Raw genomic sequence first — 20,550 nt, 5'->3', positions numbered from 1 at the left:
GTGTGGCTCAAAGGATAATATCAAACACATCCCGGGCGGAGGCAGTGTGAGTACCTTCACACTTTGAATGCACTGTAATAATCCTGATTTTAGTGGCATGTTGTTACACTAATCACCAATGCTATCTGCAGCCACCCTGCTGTCACATAGTCATTGGGGATGTGCTGTCATTTAACCCCATTAACCCAAAGGATGACCCCTAACAAGTCCTGGACATGCCTGACATGGACAGAACTAACTGCCCCGTGTCCAAACCACATCTGTAACAAAACATCCCAGTAACTCCAGGGTTTTGCACTGCCTGGAAGGTGAAAGCCTCCTTGTCTGTGGGATGGGGCCTCTGGCACACAGTGACGCAGGAGATGGGTAGATTTATGAGCAGACCTAGTCCTCGTTGCTTAATGTGCTGCTAAATTGGACATGATCCTGCCCAACATGTGAGCCTGCAGGTTCCTGCCCATTCCCATCAGGCAAGTATGATCCATGCAAATACTAAGTTTCTCCTTGCTAACGAATGTGTCCAGCAGCGCCCACGGAGGCTGAGCCTGAAGTACTGTTGAGTTAATTGATTTGAACGCTGGCATTTCCAGCTGTTCCCACATAAATACCAGACTCGGCTTTCAGTTACTGTGCCAGAAACCTGGAGAAACTCCACGGAGGTTGGTGGATTTACAGCTGGAGACAGTTTGGGTCCAGGAAAGATGATGGGCCAAGGAAGGCACATCCCTGACACCCCAGACAGTGTGACTGGGATTTGTGGGTCTGAGATGTTCCCCATGGATTTTCCTTGGACTGTTTTTGATCTCTGTGGATGCCTTCCCTAAGAAACTGAACCTTGCAGAAGGCTTGGCAGGTGAACACAGGGACACAGCTGGGTTTGCAGCCTCTGGCTTAAATTTGGTGTCACTGTGCAGTTATTTCAGAGGAGGCCAGAGGAGCTGCTTTGCAGAGCTCAGACCCCTGTGAAGCAGTTCCATGGTTGTCCCTTTTCCCCACTCTGGGGTCCTGCACTGCCTGGGCTGCCCAGGGTGCGGTGGACCAGGAGTTAGTCCTCCGTGCTGTGGCGGGTGCTGAGCTCATCCCTTCCTCCACGGAGAGCTCACACCGTGGGTGTTGGCAGCTGCAGTGGGTTAAGAATTACCTGGATTTTCGCCTGGGGGTTGTGATCCCTCCCCAGGTCCTGCCAGAACTGAAAACCCCATGACCTCTGCCTGTGGGAGCTCTTGGAGCAAAGCCTGGCAGGGGCAGAGTGGCTGCACAGGCTGTCCCAGGGGCTGGGCTGGGCCCTGGGGCTCCTGTGCGAGAGGGGCAACAAGAGACCCCAGGGCTTTGATGGCCATTGGGACTTGACCCCCCACAACACTGTCAGCAGGGACCCCTGCCCAGTCATCACTGCTTGCAGAGGGAACTGTCCCTCCCTGGGGCTGGTACCTGGATTTTTAAGCCCACTGACCAGGTGATGCCTCAGGTAAAAGTTGGCACTGCTGATGCTGAGGGGTGGGATCCCCAGGTCTCTGGCACTGGTTTCCCAGGCAAACAACTCTGTTCCCCTTTTCCTTTCTTGCTAAAATGGGGAGGATCCTTCTCTGCTCCCCAGTGGGATGGGAAGGGATGACAGAGTCCTGTCTGTCAAAAAAGGGACTGGAATGAGAGCAGAAAGCTCCAATTGCTGACTGCTTGCACTGGAAACAGGAGGACTTTCAGTCCCAAGTCTCAGCGGTGCCTGAATTGCTCATAGACCCTTCAGGGTCACAGCTGGGATTAGAGAGGCACCAGCTGCCCTTTTTGGGCATTTCCTACTTTCCAACCAAATCTGGCTCCTCTCCTGCCCGGTGCATTAAATGTGTGATCTTTCCCAGCGCTGTCTCCACGTCTGTGTCCACGGTGTCCCAGACCCTGAGGGGTTGCTTTTCTCCCTCTCTGTCTCCTGTCAAATGTGCCTTTTGGTCTGTGTGAGCATCGGAGACAAGGCAGGTCAGCAGGGCTCTGTGCGTGGGACGGAGCCTCTGCTGCTTTTCCTGGCTCCACGATGGGCTGTGGGCTGTTCCTCAGGGCTGCGACAGTCACAGTCCATCACTGGGGGTGACGGGGCCAGCGTGACAACTGAAGGATGCACCTTCCCCTGGGGCTTTTGGGTCAGCCCCGGGCGCACAGATGGGGAGCAGAGGCTGCGCTGGACCCTTGGTGCTGGTCTGGGGCTGCTGGGAGGAGGCAGCTCCTCTGCACAGGTCCCTGTGGTGCTGGCACATCCTCTGAGGCTGGTGAGAGCGTCGCACCCGCTGTGGTGCTCGGGGAAACACGGAGAGCAGCGGATGCTCCCCGGGAAATCCAGGCTGTCCCCAGAGCCAGAACCAACCTCGAGGTGTTGATGGTCCCATTTCTCCTGCACAGCCCCACTAACTCCAGCAACAGCTGACCCACACCCGGTGTGAGTCCCAAACCAGGGTCCAGGGGAACCTGTGGGGTTCTGGGGATGTTTTTTCCTCCCCTTGTCTCCTGTTCCTGCTCTAGCTGCCGTGTGTGTGCCGTGGTCCGAGGGTCCTCTCCTGGTGTGTAGCTGCTAACGTAGCTCTGCAGAGCCCCTGTTGATGTCCCTGTGTGTGTGTGTCCCGTGTCCCCGGTGTCCGTGCGCAAGAGGCCACCGGCCCCACGTGGTCTGGGGACGGGGGGGATCCATGGAATTGCTGGAGCCCACGTTCAGAGACATCATGGGCAAAACACATCAAAACAGAGCTTAAATACCATGAAATGCTGTTGTGGTTCAATATTTTATAACTGCCATTTTAATTTCTATGATGTGAACGCCAGATATTTAGACTTTGCTTTGCTTTTTTTTTTTTAACCCTTATTTCCATTACAGCATTTTTCAGAAATGCATATTTTGGTCACTCTTTTAAAAGTTCTGTGCACATTGATCATTTCTGTTCTTTCAGTTTTTGTGGACATAAACTTTATGTTTTACACCAGAAAAGGTATTTATTTTTTATGTTTTCTCTCTGGTATATCTCCTCCTTTTGGATGATGTGTATGCGAATCTTAATTAATTACCACTCCACTTTCTCTCTCACTTGAGCACTTTAAAATTGCCTCTACTCCCCCCTCTGTGGAGAGGTGATCTCGTGCATGCTGACATGTTAAGAGGCTACTGCACACGGGCATTAATGATCTCCCATTTCTGATGACGGTTTCTTTGGTGTCATTAATCCTCCTGGGGTTTGAGCTGTCCTTTCCCTCCAGTCCAGCTCAGGTGCCGCTGTGTGTTGTGCTCCCCCTCTCCACCTGCCCGTGCTGGCCACCAGCTCATCCCCTTTCCCTCTCTCCTATGGACAGGTGCAAATCGTTTACAAACCAGTCGACCTGAGCCATGTGACATCCAAATGTGGTTCCCTGGGCAACATCCATCACAAGCCAGGTACCCCTTGGGCTGTGCTGGCCCTGGGAGCTCACGGTGGGTGTGGAGAGGGGCAGGGGGTGAGGGGAGGCAGTGACTGGAGCATCCCAGTGAGCCCTGGAGTGCTGGGTGCTGTTCCCAGCTCCTGACCCACCTCCCACTCTTCTCTTGCAGGTGGTGGCCAGGTGGAGGTGAAATCTGAGAAACTGGACTTCAAAGATAAGGTGCAGTCGAAAATCGGGTCCCTAGATAACATCAGCCACGTCCCTGGAGGAGGCAATAAAAAGGTGAAGGGGCCTTGGGGACAGGCGTGTCCTGCCGGGGCTGTGAGCGGGAGGGGTCGGGCCTCGGGCAGGGTCCTGCTCCGGGCTCAGGGGACGTTTGCTGAGCAGAGCTGGCACTGCTGCCAGGATGTCTCTGCGTCCCTCCGGGCCTGTGGCCACCCAAGTGAGTGCAAGTGTCAGCCTCTCCTGTGGTTTCCTGCTCTTTCTGCTGTCTCTGAAGTTTGTGTCTCAAACCCTTCCCATGACCGAGTGTCGCCATCAAGTCCTGTGCTGTGTTGCTGCTGTGACACAGAGCTGGCAGCTGGGGAGCTGCAGAGGTGTTGGATCCCCAGTGAAAGTGGAGCATTAAAGGCTCAGCTTTATTTAGCACAGGTGACTTTGCAACAAGCTGGCCCTTCAGAAGGTGATTTCTCCTTCCTGACCGAGGGCTCTGTGAAGGGAGGGGAGTGTTTGGGGGGATTTCAATTGAAAGACAAAAGGCACTCGGGTCAGGGAAACACTGAGCTTGGGCTGAGCTGTTCCCACTGAGGCTTTGATGGTGACTTCAGCGAGCCTTAGTCAAGTAAAACAGCTCCGCAGCCGGGCTTCAAGGCCACCAAGTCCCCAGCAGGCAGGGGGTGAGGACATGAGGTAAGCACAGAGCTGAGACTCCAGCCTGGCGACACGCAGGGTTCAGCTTCCCCAGGGAAAGCAGTTTTTATCTTGCTTGTTTTTCCAGCACTTTTGTCTCAATGGGAGGGGAAGGTTCTGTTTCAGCTCCTGTATTTTGGCACTTTGTTCTTGGCCACGTGTTCTCTGTGCAGCTCCAGCTCTCACCTCCAGCTGGCCTCTGACTGCGGGACCGCTTGACTTCCTTACCCTTCTCTCTGCCACGCATCAGCCTCTCCTGTGCTTCACTGAGCCCTTTGCCATCGGTTTTGTGATTCCAGTGATGGCTCTGTCACATCCTGACACATTCACTGGGCCATAGTTTGAAGGACTTGCCTTTTGCAGGGGAGTTTATCTGCAAGGCTGTGACCCAGCAGTGGCATCACCACCTCAGCCTTCCAGCCCGGTGGCTGCCCATCCCCTGCCCAAACCCACACCTGGAGGAGGTTGTGGGTGTAACTGAGTCCAGGTGCAGCTCTGCTGTCCCTTTCCCGTGTCCCCAAGCCCCCTCCTTGCTCTGTGACACACAGATGCATGTTTGGACTCACAGTCTACAGCTCCTGAAGCTGAACTCTGGTTCCTGTGCTGGGTCTGCCATGGGGAGCCGAGTGCTCCGTGCTCTGCCCAGGTCCCTGTGCTCTCCCTTGCTGTTCCTGGAGTTTTCCTCCCTGGCTCCAAAGGCAGCCACTCTTCTTTCTATGAGTCAGTGAATGGCCCTGTTTTTCAGATCTTTTTCTCCCCAGTTTTCTATTTCTTTTCTATTTTTTGTCTTTTTCCTTCTGGCTGGCATTTCTTGGATCATGGTTTTTGTTGCTGATGCATTTTTTGCCCCCCACTACCCTGGGTGGGTTTCTTCACCTGTAGAGAGAGAAAGGCAAGGAAGACAAGACGTGGACCCCAAGCCCAGACCCTGCTGGGCTCCAGGCCCTGGTGCTGGAGCCGCTCACCCCCACGGAGAGCCAGCCCCCAGCCTTGCACTTGGCTGGGGAGGGCACCTGTAAGTAGCAAACCAGATCCAGTTCACCAGGAGAGGGGTTTGGCTCCTGGGAGCAGCTCCGTGGGCTAAGGGGAAGCTTCGTGTGCCACGTCCCCACATAATCTCTGCCAGGGGAGTGGGAGCAGCCCAGGTTGTGCCCTCTGCGTTCTGGGACCCGGGACCTCACCTGGGGAGGATTTGGCAGCATCCAGATGCTCCGGTCCTGCTGTCCCCTCTGGTGCTTGGGACGTGCCCAAGGACTGGGGGCACTGGTTCACTGCTCTGAGCTTTCCTCCCACCTCTCAGCGGCCGTGCTCGAGTGGACGCCTGGCAGGTCCCGCCCGTCTCCCCGGCCATGCCCCCCTGACCGCCCTCCTCTCCCTCACAGATTGAGACTCACAAGCTGACCTTCCGCGAGAACGCCAAAGCCAAGACCGACCACGGCGCCGAAATCGTCTACAAGTCCCCCACCATCTCCGGAGATGCCTCCCCGCGCCGCCTTAGCAACGTCTCCTCCACCGGCAGCATCAACCTGGTGGACTCCCCCCAGCTGGCCACGCTAGCCGACGAGGTGTCCGCCTCGCTGGCCAAGCAGGGCTTGTGATCGCGGCACGGCGGCCACCAGGAGAGAAGACAAGGAAAGGAAAGGAAAAAAAAAAGAAAAGAAACAAAAATAATAATCTGGCCTTCTTCCTCTGTTCCTTTTACAGCTGCTTCCCCGTCCCTAACTGGTTAATGATTTAACCTGCTTTTACTGTTCATTCAGCTCTAGCTCCAGGACTTCAAAATCAGTGACACTATGAGGTACAAAACCTCCTCTCCCCCTGCTCCTCGGAGCGCACAGCCCATCCCCGTCCCCGCGCTCCCCCCCGCTCCTGCCGCGTCCCTCGCTGTCCCAGCCCCGCCCGGGGCCACCCGGGAAGGCGGGGAGGGGGCCCGAGGGGCGGCTACAGCACGGCGCTGTCCCGAGCACCCCACACCAGCACAGGGCAGCGGGTGGCCCTCCTGGGAAGGGGCTGTGACCTTGCCCAGCTCGTGCCCTGCCGCTGGCCGGGCTGGCCCACGGGCCGGACGCGTCCTGGGTGCGCAGCCGGGGCTGCAGGGAGATGCCCTCCCTCCCCGCGTTAAATTTGCCTGCTGATTTGGAAGAAACCTTTTGTTTTTATCTCCGAAAGCCGAGATGTGTATGAAGATAACGGCCAGCTACCCCCTAACCCGCTCTCAGCTCCGGCAGCTGGAGTTCAGGCGACGCCGGGTGCCCGCTCCGAGGGGCCCCGGACGGCCGATCCCTGTCCGTGGCTGTGCTGGAACCGCTGAGTGGATGAGTAGAGGCTTTTCCCCATTCCTTTGGCAGCCCCTCGTGTCGTAGAGTAGATTTGTCTGTATATGCTTGGACCGTGCCAGGGTGATTGTTTTCATAAACGAGCATGTGTTTAAAAAATAAATGCTGTAAGTAGTTTTGAGCTGCCCCGCGCCGGCTCTGCCGCAGCCCAGCCGGGGGCCCGGGGAGCTCGGCCGGCTCCGGGTCGTGGCCAGCCCGGCGCCCGGAGGAGCCCGGTGCTGCATGTCTGCCGGGCGGGGGGCCGGGGCTGTGCCGGGGCTCCCCGGGGCCGGGCACCTCCCAGCGCCCTGGCAGCGTGGATGAGGGGCACTCACAGCTCCAGTGCTGCGATGGCTCCTGGATTTGGGTGCAGCTTGTGACATTTTTGGGTTGTTCTTTTTCTTTCCCTGCAAGGTCAGCTCAGCGATGGCGGAGGTGGCAGCTCCATGGCTCTGCTGTGCCGGTGGCAGCGGTGAGACCCTGGGAGGACGCAGGGGAGGCGGCAGCAGCTCCCCCAGCCCGGGGCCAGCAGCTGCTCCCTGGCACTGACCCCCCTTTCCGGGTGCTCCCCGGGTTTGAGGTGGCAGCGTCTCACCCCTCACACAGCACTGACCACCCCCAGCACCACTCGGAGACAGGAGCCAGTCGAGTTCTTTCTTTGGCTGCTTTTGTTCCTGTGGCTCTCTGGGGAGCACGAGGGGGTCCTGTGGCTGTCCCCGCCTGCCCCTTCCCTCTACAACCAAAGAGGCTGAGATGCCACCAGTGAAGCTCCATGTGTGTCCTCCTGCCCTGTCTCCCCCAGAGGCCCCAGCCGAGCTCTGGGGGTGGAGCTGGGGGTGGGAGGGCAGAGGGGGCCCGGTGGGGCCGCAGACCCTGCAGTGCCAGGCTGTGCCACAGGGAAAGCCGTGCTTTCCCAGCAGGGGCCCAATTCCTGGTCTGACAGGGCTGGGGGGGATCAGGGCCTCTGGTTGTCCTTGGGGTGGTGGCTGGGTGCCACCAAGGCTGTCAGAGCAGCTGTTCCTGGGCAGAGCAGCAATTCCTCCCAGGACAGGACCTGCTCCCATCCTGCGGGGGCTGTGAGCCCACCCGTCACCCCCTGTCCCTCTGTGGGGCTGGGCTGCCGCAGGCCTGGCTGTGGATGGGGATGGTTTGGGGGGGAGGGGGGGGTCCAACCCTTCTCTCTGCAGCCCCAGGAGCTGCTTTACTGCTGGGGAGAGGCTGGTCCAGCACACCACCGTGTCCAGCTTGTCACTCGCTCTGTTCACTTGATTCCATGATTGTAAGACTCTGTGCTCCGCCCCTGACTCTGTAGCGCTGTAGGAGCCGCCGCGGTTTTTGTCCTCTGTAGAACGAGCAAGTGGGAGAACCCTCAAAGCATCACCTTTACCCCTTTAGGGCTGCAGGACAGGGTAGCTAAGCTCACCCATCCTGTGGCACCCCTGTCCCCTCCAAGCAGCCCCTGAGGGACACCAGCACCCAGGGCCAGGACATCCTTCGCTTGCGCCGAGCTCCAGTGAGCAGCCCCTTCCTGCTGTGAGTGTCCTCAGCCCCATCTGCCGTCTCCTCCCAGGGGCTGTGGGGTCCCAGGACAGCCCTTTCCATCCACCATGTCACCCACTGTCCCCTCCAGCAGCCCGAGCCACGTCCCCAGCCCCGACCCTGCATTCAGACCCAGGCCTGAGGGTCCCCGTGAGCAGCCGGACAGCCTGACCCCAGCTTTTCCTTTACTCCACACACATCTTGGGTCTGAAAGGGGTTAAAGCCGGCACTGATTTAAAAAAAAAAAAAAAAAAAAATCGTATTTCTGCACTCCAAAAGATTCTGCCTGTTAGCGAAGGTCCGGTGCCAGCCTGTGTGGTGTTGGCAGCCCCGTGCCCCCCGCGCTGCGCCGGGGAGGGGAGGGAAGGTTTGATCTCAGTGTATCATTCTAGCTTAGCTTCTGTCTGTGGGTGTCCATAGTGTATCGTGTGTTTAACAACTGGTTTACACTGTTGCCGTAAAAGTGAATTTGGAAATAAAGTCATTACTACGATAATGATACCTGGCACCTCTTTTGCATGGGGGGGACACAGGGGTGGGGATCCATCCTCTCTGACAGCCATCCCTCGGGGCCACAGGCTCAGCACAGAGGGGGGTGGGGGAGACCCCACCCGGTGGAGCCAGGAAGGACAGAACAGGCCCTGGATGAGAACCAGCAGCACCCCAGAAATGTAAAATAAACCCCAGCCCTGGGGTCGCTGCTCTTGCTGACAGCAACTGCTGGGAAATGATGTCACAGAGGGAAAAAGAGGCCACTGGAACGCAGGAGGGAAGCAGCTGATCTGAGTACACTGAAGGGCCCCTTCCCTGTCCCAGCCCAGCGTTTCACATTCATCAAATGGAATATTACGTTTTAATTTTTTTTTTAATCTTTTCTTCTTTTTTTTTTTTTTATAAGCACATTTGTGCTTTGCCAACAGAATCAAGACATTAACAAAGATCAGCTTCTCGGAAGAAAAGCATTTCTATATAACAAGGACATTACACAGCTCAAAGCAGGAAAAGAAAATATTTACAAAATACAAGGTGGTTTTTTTTGTGTGGTTTTTATAATGCTAAAAGGGTTATTCAGAATTTTCAACCTTATAAATAGAAAAGCACTTCTGCAGAGGGGTATGGTAGCGCCGTTGTTTGTTGGGTTTTTGTTTTAAAGAAACGATGACGGATCCTTTAAACTAGAACAGAACCAAAACCACGAGATCATGTTGAAAATTGTGAAAACCCCGACCATGAAGCAGTTCAGCGACTATTTCTTTACGATTACAAAATGGAAAAAAAAAAAAAGTCCTTTGTATTTTTTTTTTTCCTTTTTTTTGGTGATGTGATTATACATAAGACAGGCACAATGCTAGCAACAGGACAGGGACCAGGAGCCACACCGTCGGGACCGGAAAGCGTTACGGATGGGGACGGTGTGCGGGACCCGGGAGTCACTGCGGGTGCGGAACCGGGCGGGAGGGGATGGGGGAGGAACAACAAACTGGGGTTCAAACTCAAATACCTGTCAGGAGGGGGCACCTTGGGCACCCCAGAAATGGAACGGAACCGACACCGGAGCTGGGACAGTGCGGGAGTGGAGCGAAGCTGTGGTGATGCCACGTGGGATCAGGATGACCCTGAACCCCCGGGAGCCGCCTCCTGCCTCCGTCCTTCCCTCTCTGCTCTCCCCTTGTCTGACACAAACCCACCTGCGGGACCCCCCGGCCCTGGCCTGTCCCGGAGCGGCGGCTCCTTGCTCACGGCTCACCCCGACTGCCCAAGCCTACAGCGAGGGCAGAGCTCCAGCACTGGCCACAGCCCAGTCCCAGCTGGAACAGCCTCACCCCAAAGGGCATCCAAGTGCCCCGGGAATTCTGCTCAAAGAGACTCTTCCCCTCCCTGCCCTCGGAACACACCAGGTGTGCACCGGGTGCTTCCCAACTCCCACTCCTCCCAGGCGGAGCTGAGTGTGGAGCAGTCACAAGGTCCCTCCTTTCCTCCTGCTGGGAATGCAGCCACAGCCCTCGGCACAGCCACGGCTCCAAACCAGGGGAGAAGGAAGGGGGAGGCGTCCCTGGGGAAGAGGGGGGATTGGGGAGGGGCAGAATCCCCCCTGGGGACACCTGGAACTACAACCTGGGGCAGGAAAATGCAGGAGGGTGGAAGTGCAGGTGGGCACTCTGCAGGTGAGGACAGCCAGACAGTGAAGGTTGCAATCCCAAGACATCACTTTTCACCACTAATTTCACTCCACTAAAACCTTTCAGGGAGGGGGGGAGTGGGTTAAGAGAAAACGACACCCTTTTGTTGGGAAAAACTATCCCCGAAATCTGCTAGTCAGCTAAATCCTGTGCTCTAGTTTTATACACCTAAAGGGGGGAGGAAAGGGGAGGGGGTCTGGTGGGCTGCTCCCCTCCCGAGGCTTCACTCCGCTGGGAGGAATCTGGGGGCTCATTCATGTGACGAGGAAACATGGAGAAGGAAAAAAAAAAAAAAGAAAACAAAGAAAAAAAAAAAAGAAAACAAAAAACAGTTTCTAAACTCCTTAAATTCACTAAAAACTGTGAAAATTCCCGGCAGGATGTTTGAATATCAAACGCAGATTTTGGAAGCTTTAATGCCAAGAGTTAGTTCTGTGTGTTGGTTTGCTCACGTCTCCCCGTGTGTCTCTATCTGTGCGCTGGCCGCAGGACTGCGGAGCAGGAGGAGGAGGAGGAGGAGGAGGAAGAGGAAGAGGAGGAGGAAGAGGAGGAGGAGGGGGGGGCCAGTGGGGTTCGGCTCTTGAGGCTGGCCAGGCTGGGCGAAGCCGAAGTGCCATCGCATTCCCGGGAGGATTTACTGCCCGACGTGCGGCGGGTGCAGCGCGACAACCGGTCCTGGGGGTCGGATTGGTCCTCGCACTCCGTCCGGGGGTCGTAGGAGAGCGGGAAGGTGCGTCGCTCCCAGGGCTGCACAGCCTAGGGGAAGAGAACCGAGTCATGGAGAATGCCTGGAAAAGCTCTCGTGTCCTCGCTCCTCGCACGGATCCGGAGGTCAGAGCTGCTCCTGGTGCAGAACCCCAGCCTCGGGAACAGTGCCCGGAAGCCTCGGTAGATGAGGAGAGGACACGGCAGCTCCACACGGAGCCAACTGCTGGAAACGCTTCCCACTGCCCGTGCGTCCCACCTGGCCCAGCTCCGACGGCACCGCCCACACGCGGGTTCCGAGCTGCCTCCCCACACCAGGGTCACCTGGGGTGCCGCGCCTGCCCCGGCCGCAGCCAGAACCCACCTGCTCGTCCAGGCCGGCCTCGGGCGTGGAGCAACGCGTGTCCTCGCTGGACAGGAGCCGCAGGGAGTCCCGGGACAGGGGGGTCAGGGGGGCACAGAGCAGTTCGGGGCTGATGGGGCTGCGTGGTGAGTGGGTGTGGGACAGCTCCAAGTGGGAGTGGTAGTTGCCCACCTCAGGGGATGCCGGCTGGGGAGTCGAGGGGTTCCCCAGCTGGGGGGTCGTCCGTCCGTCTGTCGATCTGTAGGACCTGAGACAGGGGCAGGTCTGAGAGCCCAGCCATGCTCCCCCACTGCTGCCTGATCCCACCCCAGGATCCTTTTGCCCTGATGGGAACACGAGCAGGGAATGTCACAGCCCAGAGACAAAATCCATCCAGGCCCATCTCTGTCCCTTTTCCACTGTCTGGATGCACCGATGCTGCTCTTCAGCAGCTGGGAGCAGGAGGAAAACAGTGAAACCCTGAGACCTCACATTTCAACCAAGAATTACGGAAGTCTGAGCCTCAACACAGAGTCCAGATAAAAACCCACAGACTACAAGCAGAGTAACATAACCGAATTCCCAAATCTGTATGCAACTCTCCAAGAAACAGCAAAACATCCCACTCTCCAGGAGCACTGGAAATTGCAATGGAACAGGGAAGGGCAAATCCCTTCTTGTGCAGGTTTATAATGAGATCAACAGCTAGAAACAGTGGGAAGTTTTAGACACCCACTCACAAAGACAGAAAGGGAACTGAGTGTCCAGTGACAGCGTCCCTGATCCTGCAGGAATGATGCCATTGCAGCCCGTGTGTCCTCCCCTGGACTCCCAGGCTGGCACAGCATCTCCCACACTTCTGGAGCAGCAGAAGTGCTTGAGAAAGCAGACGGTGCAGAGTTGTCTGCAGCCAAACTGGGCTGTAGCTTCACCCCCACCTAAACAAGACTGTGCCCTGCTCCCACGTGGGCTCCTCAAGCTGGATGGGGCCAAACTTTTCAACACCAGCACCAGCTTTCAACCATTTCTATGAATCACCACCTGCTCCCAGGAGCATCCCAGTGCTGGGAATGGCGAGCAGGGCTGTACCTGCTGCCCCGGCGCTGCGGGGGGACGCTCGTGCTCCAGAGCCACCGCGCCCGCTCCATCTCCTCACACTTCCCGTGCCGAGCAGCGAAGGCCGAATCTGACAAGTCCTCAACCTGCAAAGGGAAGGGCAGAGGGCTTGGTCAGAGCTTTCTGCTATTAAACAACCATCTCTGTACAGTTTTGCCAGCACTAGTTACAGTGAGAATTTTGATGTTTATCACTGAACTGTAGAATGTCCTGAGTTGGAAGGGACCCACAGGCATCATCCAGTCCAACTCCTGGCCCTGCACAGACACCCCAACAGTCCCACCCCTGTGCCTGAGAGCACTGTCCAAACACTCCTGGAGCTCTGGCAGCCCTGTACAGGAACCAACACCAGCTGGTTCCCTGCCTCTGTTCCCTCCACAGACGCTGTTCAGTCACCACCAGCCCTATTCTGCATTAACTGGGAAATGAAATCCTTCTTACCTCCTCGTTGTCCTCCTCAGGGTTGGCCTTCAGAGCACTGATGTCAACTTCACGCCAGCTGCAACACAACCACCATGGGCATCACTCAGGGCACAGCCAGAACCAGCTGCCCACGCCCCCCAAACACTGGCTTTTGGGAAAGGGAAATTCCACCCTGCCACGAGGAGCAACACACTTAGGCTCAGTTTAAAGTACCAGACCTCCCTGGTGGTCTGGTAGCACAGCTGATGCTTCCCAAGGGCAGAGGCTGCAGCATTTCCTCCTCTTCCTCCCACAGGCTCCCTCCTGCCTTGCCCCACTCTGAAATGGGCCAGGGAAGAGCACGGACGACCAGGAGGAAGACAGAGGGAAACTGGGAAGAGGCAGAACTGCAAGGTTAATCCAGCCCAGGCACCACCTGGGAAACCACCGGGGCCTTTGGCTTAGTCTCCTTTTAAGGAGACAACCAGGACTGACTTTAAACTGAGCAGAGGCTGAGCTGGGCAGTTGGCTGTGATGGCCAAGGGACCCTCAGAGAAAATAATCCCTAACTTAGCCAGTCTCCAGCAATGGTATGATCAGTTTTCCAAACTTTCCCTTCTTCCCAAGGAAGAAGCAGAGCGCATCCCTTCCCTGCTGGGGCAGTACCTGGGGGTGAGGATCTCCTTGTACTGCAGCTTCTCCACGCGGGTCGTGGCAGCCACGGACATGGGGATGACGATGTTGTTTATGTCAAAGGAGCTCTCGCCCCTCCTCCTCCTCGGCTGCTGCAACGGGAAGAACCATGTGAGAAAGGGATGTGGGGTTTGGCACGTGGCAAAGTCATCAGTGGAAGCCACTGACGGAAAGAGGACAAAATGGCCTTGCCTGACCTACGGACACTTCAGAACCAACATCAATTTGCATCGGACTGGAGTTCCCCTACTGCTTGCTCCAAGTCCTCTTCCCAACCCAACATCTACTGCCCCAGCAGCAAGGAAACCCAAATCCCAAGGCGTGGCTGCCCGGAGCAAGGATTGGCCCTTTGGCTGGGGAGCACGCACAGACCCGCAGCTGCCTGGGACGCTTGAACACAGGAGCTCCACCCCTGAGCCCAGAGCGTAGAGCCCAGGGCCTGGAATCCTCTTGCTGGGGGAGGGAAACCTCTTCATCTTGCATTTCTGAATGAGCTTGTGAAAACACAGCAGGAAAAGCAGCAAGAGAAAACCACAATGGGTGTGTGGAGCCAAGGAAAGGCCTCCTCGAGGTGCCAGAGCTGCTGATATGAGCTGTCCTCTCCCCCAGAACACCAAGCTCACTCAAGCTGAAACACCACTGGGTTCTTCTGACACCCTGATGTCACAGCTGGTGATGGAACAACTGAATTTCACGGAACCCAGTGGGGATCTGTAACCCCATAGCAACAAGCTTGGAGCAGAGGGTTCAAGGAGTCCTGCTCTGTTGCCCCTGGGTCACATCCAGCTCAGGCTGTGGCCCAAACTACCAAATGGGGTGGCCAGACAGAAGCCAAGTTCTTCACTGGGACACCTGTGAACTCAGCAGAACTGTCTGTCATTGAAAGGCTTCTGCTAGCGTGGGCCTGGGAGGATGATGGTGTCCGGTGGAGGAGCTGTGCCATCGCTCTGTCCCGGAGCACAGTGGGAGGGAGTTTCGGTTCTGCTCGCTCACACAGCTCATAAAGGTCCCACATCCTGCCATCCTCAAGCATTTTGGGAGTCTGAGTGTGTCTCAGAAGATGGTCTGAGTTCAGTGACTGCTGGAGCTTGTGTACAGGTGGGAGACCTCCACCACCACTGTTGTGCCCTGGCCCTGTGACCCCAAGCCCACCCACAGACCACCGAGGCCGTGAGGGGAGCTGCCCCAGTGGAAGCAGCACTGCTGGGGCCCAGCTCTTCTCCTGGCAGCCCCACAGAGCTTCAGAACCCAAAATCCGGATGTGGAGCAAAGCCAAGGGACTGCTGGGAATGGGAACATTCACCAGCAGTTGCTGAGCTGATGGCGAACCCGGAACTGCAGCTGCCTGGCGGTGCACAGCCAACACATCCAACACCCACCCAGCAACCCCAGCATGAGCTGAACCAACGGGTCCAGCGTGGCAAGAGGAACACTGAGCACTCCCCAGCCCAAAACCTGCTCAAAAGCTGAGCCCCCATGACGGAGCTGAGCCCAGAACCCCTCCAGAAGGCAGCAGATACTCACGGCGGTGCCAGAGGTGCCCTGGGAAGTGGAGCTGGCAGGAGCGGAGCCCTCGGAGGAGGTGGAGAGCTGCCGAGCTATGGGGCTGTGAGGGGTGGGAGCCACAGCTGCTGACAGGTAGCTCGGGCCACTGACGTCCGTGTGATGCTTCAACACTGCATGGGGAGGGCGGGAGAAAATGAACAACAACTTTAGCAAAAAAACCCCAGCCCACCCAAGGGGGTGGTGGCGGTGAGGAAAGGACCATGTGCACCAGAAACGGCCAGTGCTGAGGAGCACTTAGCAGGAAAGAGAAGCACCTTCCGAGGGGGCTGCCCTGGGGAAGAAGCAGTTTAGAGCACACGAGGCATTGCTGCGGTGGCGACTCGGCCCAAAGCAGTGCGTGCCCCCTTCTCTGGGGCAGAGAGGCTGAGGATGCAGCAAAGCCCAAGCTCCCCCCGAGACACTGCCCCTGGGGGCCTACCTTCACTCCTCTCAGATGAGCAGTCTCGCAATCGCTTTTTGTCAAAGGCAGGAGGCTGGGCAGAGCGCTCTGGCGCTCTCTCGGCCTTGGACACGGCCGAAAAATCGTCTAAAGGCGGCCTGTGTGCCTTGTCTGCTTGGGCTTTTTGATGGGAGCGCTCTGAGGAGGGGAACAGAGAAAGAGCTATGAAATGCCTGCTTTCACCTCTCTTTCTGCTGGCACAGGAGGCTTGGGCAGAGTTTTCCAGCTCCACAAATTCTCCACACCATGGGGGTGCTGGGGAGGTGTGCTCAGACCTGTGGCACTGCTGTGGGCATGGCTGACACCGAGCACGAGAAGGTCCTACAAACCTGAGCTGCACCTGCACACACCTCACCTGCAGCCCTGCCATAGCCCTGCCTCACCCCTGGGAGTGGGACTCGAAGGGCATCCTCCTCCTCCTGCTCCTGCTCCTCTCTGACTGACCCGGGCAGGGGCAGCACTTACTGGCCGCGGTGAAGAAGGAGTTGACCAGCTTGTGGCGGTCCTTGCGCGCGGGGTCAGCCAGGCTGGGGGGCACGGGGGCTCTGTGCTTCAGCGACAGCTTTTTGGGAGGTTTAGTTTTCTCGAAGGGTTTGTTCTGCCACTGGGATTTCAACATGCTCTGGAAGTGCAGGCTTGTCGGCACATCTGCAAGGGATACAGAACATGGAATCCACATGAATCATGTAACAAAGAGCTGTGGTCCCATCACCCTGTCCCAGTATTTCCCTCCCAATTTCAGGGACTGGAAAGCCCCAGTGGATCCAGGCAGGCAAACAGGATGGAGCTGGCAGAGCAGGGGCTGGAGCTTGTGGGGACTTGGCTCCCTGGAGAAAGCAAGGACAGCTGCACTCCAAGTACTTTGATGGTTCAAGCTCTAACCCAATCCCTTGCCAAGGAAGGGCTGCCACAGGGTGATGGCAGTTCTTTGGCCATCACTGCTGGTTTGCAGGGACATGTCCCAAAAAACAGAGAGGGGCCAGGCCAGTCCTTTAGGGATGCTGCCAGCCACTGGAGTGGTCAGACTTTGGGAAAATGGCCTCTGCTCTCTGTTCATCTTTTGCTTTCTCCTCCCAATTCACATACCATCTGTGGAAGGAGGGGACAGGTTGAAAGGAGGGGGAGAATGCCAAGACAAAACGCTGGCAGGAGAAAATGAGTTCTTTGCTGGTTTGGCATTGCCCTGCTGGCAGCAGAGTCCGTGCAGCAAGTGACACCATCCCTCCTCCTCCTGCTCCTCGGGAAGCAGTGCAGGGCTCCCAGGGACCAGCAGATGGCAACCACAGTGAGCCCAGCGTTCATCCTCCCTCCAAGGTTATTACATCATCCAAAAATTCCCAGCGAGAAATCAAACCAACCAGAAAAAAATCCCAGAAAAACCCCACACCACCCTGAAAGGAAGGGGACAAAAGGGGACAAAGCGCTGGCAGGGCACAAGTGCAGGGGTTAAAGGCCTTGCTGGCTGTGTCCTGCTTGCCAGGAGAATAAGTGAATAAATGATCTTTTCCTCCTGCAGTGCCTGGCAGTTTTGCCCTTGGCAAACTGCTCCGGAGATCCCGGCTGGCACCGAGAGCCCGGAGAGACTGGCTCAAAGTGAAAGTCAGCACATGCTCACAGCTCCATCCACCAGGAATCCTCACTGAGCCCCTGCACAGCCACAGCCCAGCAGCATCCTGGATTAATGCTCACAGGCATGGAGACACCTCAGTGCACACCAACAGCACCAGGCACAGCAATTTCCCCACCTGAACAGCTTACCTGGCTTTTCTCTGGGATGGGAATCACCCCCATCCCAAAAATCAACCCTTGTGAACTGCATTAAGCATTACTGAATAAATAAAGTTCACCAGGAGGGGAAAATGGCTCTTTCTGTACAGGTGTTTTAAGCTTTACACCAATTAAGTTTTAAACTCCAAGTTTTTTAATCTCATACAGCCAGAAAGGATCTTCTACCCTGTGAGCTGGCTGCAGGGGGCCTAAAAATGGGAAGAATGTGGGGTAATTTTCCTGGTGCCTCTGCTGCAATAGCACCCAACAGGTTGTCTCCCCACCTCCCAGGATATTTGATTTAGCACTACAGACACAGGATCACAAGTGCTGTGAAATCAGGAAAGAAATTCCTGCTTCAGGAGTTCATTAAGTTCCTTAAGCACTCCTGATCAGAGCTGTCTTTGGGAGGGGAGGGATCTAGCTAAAAATAGTGCCAATTTACTATTTTAGTCTAGTTTAAATATAGTGCTAACGAAAGAGGCCACATTAATTGCTCCCAGACACTCCCTGCATTTCCTACTGTCACATGAAGTTTGTGAAAAGCTGGAATTTAAACCCAAGCACACACATTAGCCCAGTGACTTATCCTGGACCAACCACTTGACACCCCCACGGGAAGCAGAGACACACACCTTCCTCCCAGCATGAGAATCCCAGAATGGCTTGGGCAGGGACACCTTCCACTATCCCAGGTTGCTCCAACCCCTGTCCAGCCTGGCCTTGGACACTTCCAGAGATGGGGCAGCCATAATTTTACACCTCAGGCAGCCACAAACTCCCACCAAGGGAAGGAACCACTACGATCCATGCACTGCCCAACTCTCCCGACAAAAGTACCAGTTCAAGAAGATTCTGGAAATTACTTTTCCCTTGGGAAAAGTCCCTACACACGAAATCTGTGAATACCCCACAGTCAGGGTTGGTATTCCTCTTAATGATGATTAACCCTGAAGCTGTAACACAGGAAATTGAGTGTCCTAACGGGAACATCCCTTCTTGCTGTGCCTACCGAACCATGGAAGATCGTTTACAATTCCTCACAAGGTCAAAAGGATTTCCTGTGACAAACCAATCCACAAATCATTTTATACAGATGGACAAACATTTCTCAAGTGGTTTAGAACCCCAAAGACCCCAGAGCCAGGTCCCAGGAAGGACTCCCAGGCACTGCTTGGCTTCCCCATTGTGAGTGAGGCTCCAGGTCGAGATTCCCAAAACACAGCAGAGCTCAGGTATAACACTTTCCCAGACCTTCCTGCTCCAGTAAATGCTCTAATCCCAAAAACACCTGCAGATGGACAAGTTTGGCTGTACCCAAGCAGATCTGCACCTCCCCTGGAAGCCCGGGGCACCTCCAAGCATCCCCTGTAACCAGCCAGGACCCAGCGGGACCCGCGGGGGCTGCACTCACCATCCGGGAATGACAGGACAGGATGGATGCAGGAGTCCAGCTGGGAGAGGCGCTCCAGCAGAGGGGCATCGTACTGGATCTCCAGAGTGGTGGAGCTGCGGGTGCCACACAGGGCACAGGAGGGGTTCACGTCACAGCTGCAGCGCGCCAGGCTGGCTCGGTGGGCCTGCAGAGGGACACGGGGCAACAGCGCTCGTCAGCGAGCCCAAGGACTCACACATTCCTCTGACAGCTCATGAAAAACATCCTAGAGGTAGTGCTGTTGTTTTAACATTACTTGCACATATATATAAAAATACATATTCTATATGCATACAAAATACGTTAAAAGACACCTGTATTTTATATATTATAGTTACATTTTATTATTAATAAATATATAATAAATTCATTTTATTTCTGTATATTTATTATCTGGAATAGTTGTTATGTGACATTTATATTGTTATAAAATTGTAATTATTATGCATACGTATAGCATACTCAATAATATTATTATATATTATATATAATTATTATACATATATACACCCCCCCCCCTTTTTTTTTTTCTATACCTTATACAGAACCTGTTAATTTAGTCTGGCCTCACGAGAGGATGCTTTCACTTTGCATAAACACAACTGAAAACTACGACTTACTAGCACAGACAGTTTAACAGCTCCTAAATTTGACTAAAAGTGTTTAATTTTATCTAGGTTGAAACCTCATTTATAAAAACCATGAGGCAGCACAATTCCACTGTCAGAGAAGGGGGAAAGAAGCCATTTATAGTTCCAATGGGTCAGAGCCATCATTATATGCCAGGAGCTGACACTTCCAGGGACATCTACAGAGTGACAAAGGTGGTTCTCAGCCTTGTTCCTTAATCCAGGACAGAGTCTCAATTCACAGATTTATAGCCTTGATACAGATTTCATTTGTGTGAAACCACTGCAGGCAGACACCCAACTGGACGTAAATCCCATGCAGAGAAAACAACCCCGATTCCCCACCAAAATGGAAGAATGGATCCAACTGGATCCTGCAGAAGCCTGTTCTGAGTCAGAATTATTCAATTAATTTCCATGAATGACTTGAAGGATGGGAGAGCATGTCCACAGCCAGTAACACTACACTGGGAAGGGCTGCTTGAAAGAAAGAGCTGGAAACCCACTCCTGGTTATAGGTTAAGAGAAATTATCTAAAATAAATCAAATATAATTCACTGAGGGCAAATGCAAGAAGCAAATGCAGTGCCCAGAGAAGAGGAGGAAGAGGTAACTGAGCAGTTACTTTGCTGCCTCAGGAAGTCCTGCCCAGAGGATGTGGAGGTTGTGATGGATCCAAAAATGAGCATGAATCAGCAGTGCTGAACCACTGCTGGGAATTAATTAATTAATAAAAAATAATAAAAATTAAGCCCACGGGGCTTTCTAACCAGGATGGCTGTGCAAGGAGAGAGGCCATCCTGCCACTCTGCCACTGTGTGAGCTGGAGGGCTGCCCCCAGCTTTGGGCACACATTCCAATAAATGTGTGCACCAAATTGTGAGGAAAACCATAAAAACATTACAAGATCAAAAACCCCACATCATCTGTGCAATGTATGTGTGAAGTTCAATCCACACAGCCACTCTATGGAGAGCAGGGGCGACTGGACGTGGTATTTCTGGAGGTATTTCTGGAGCACGACTTGGCCGTGACTCAGCTGTCTCTGGAATGACTGGAAGAGTGCACAGAAATCCCCTGCTCTCTGGCACTTCTTCCATCCCTGGAACTGCTCTT

At 55.1% G+C, this 20,550-nt stretch overlaps 2 protein-coding genes across 25 annotated transcripts in view; one reads left to right on the top strand and one right to left on the bottom strand.

Moving 5' to 3' along the window:
• The window catches only part of MAPT (microtubule associated protein tau), a 23,957-nt gene extending 15,299 nt beyond the window's left edge, over nt 1-8,658 (top strand). For 12 of the 22 annotated variants that reach the window (XM_042013668.1, XM_042013575.1, XM_042013490.1 and 9 more), the window contains 3 exons: nt 3,331-3,412; nt 3,566-3,678; nt 5,688-8,658. In XM_042013668.1, coding sequence (XP_041869602.1) covers nt 3,331-3,412; nt 3,566-3,678; nt 5,688-5,903 — 411 coding nt within the window. In that variant the 3' untranslated portion in view covers nt 5,904-8,658. Of the gene's footprint in view, nt 47-2,933; nt 2,973-3,330; nt 3,413-3,565; nt 3,679-5,187; nt 5,321-5,687 lie in introns of those variants that run through there. The other 10 variants (XM_042013317.1, XM_042012788.1, XM_042013152.1 and 7 more) reach the window with 3 other exon arrangements.
• Nucleotides 8,659-9,005: 347 nt separating this feature from the next.
• The window catches only part of KANSL1 (KAT8 regulatory NSL complex subunit 1), a 73,597-nt gene continuing 62,052 nt past the window's right edge, over nt 9,006-20,550 (bottom strand). The window contains exons 7-15 of one of the 3 annotated variants that reach the window (XM_042053269.1): nt 18,785-18,950; nt 16,069-16,251; nt 15,583-15,741; nt 15,123-15,274; nt 13,572-13,687; nt 12,945-13,002; nt 12,477-12,589; nt 11,409-11,655; nt 9,006-11,095 (exon numbers count right to left, since the gene is read on the bottom strand). In XM_042053269.1, the coding sequence (XP_041909203.1) occupies nt 10,808-11,095; nt 11,409-11,655; nt 12,477-12,589; nt 12,945-13,002; nt 13,572-13,687; nt 15,123-15,274; nt 15,583-15,741; nt 16,069-16,251; nt 18,785-18,950 (1,482 nt within the window). In that variant the 3' untranslated portion in view covers nt 9,006-10,807. Of the gene's footprint in view, nt 11,096-11,408; nt 11,656-12,476; nt 12,590-12,944; nt 13,003-13,571; nt 13,691-15,122; nt 15,275-15,582; nt 15,742-16,068; nt 16,252-18,784; nt 18,951-20,550 lie in introns of all 3 variants that reach the window. The other 2 variants (XM_042053178.1, XM_042053357.1) reach the window with 2 other exon arrangements.

Source organism: Corvus kubaryi, unplaced genomic scaffold (genome assembly GCF_017639235.1).
Source record: "Corvus kubaryi isolate FWS band 111438036 unplaced genomic scaffold, C.kubaryi_AGA036_p1.0 123, whole genome shotgun sequence".
Taxonomy (NCBI): Eukaryota; Metazoa; Chordata; class Aves; order Passeriformes; family Corvidae; genus Corvus; species Corvus kubaryi.
Note: the sequence above shows the minus strand (reverse complement) of the source record. Positions and strands in the feature narration are given on the sequence as shown.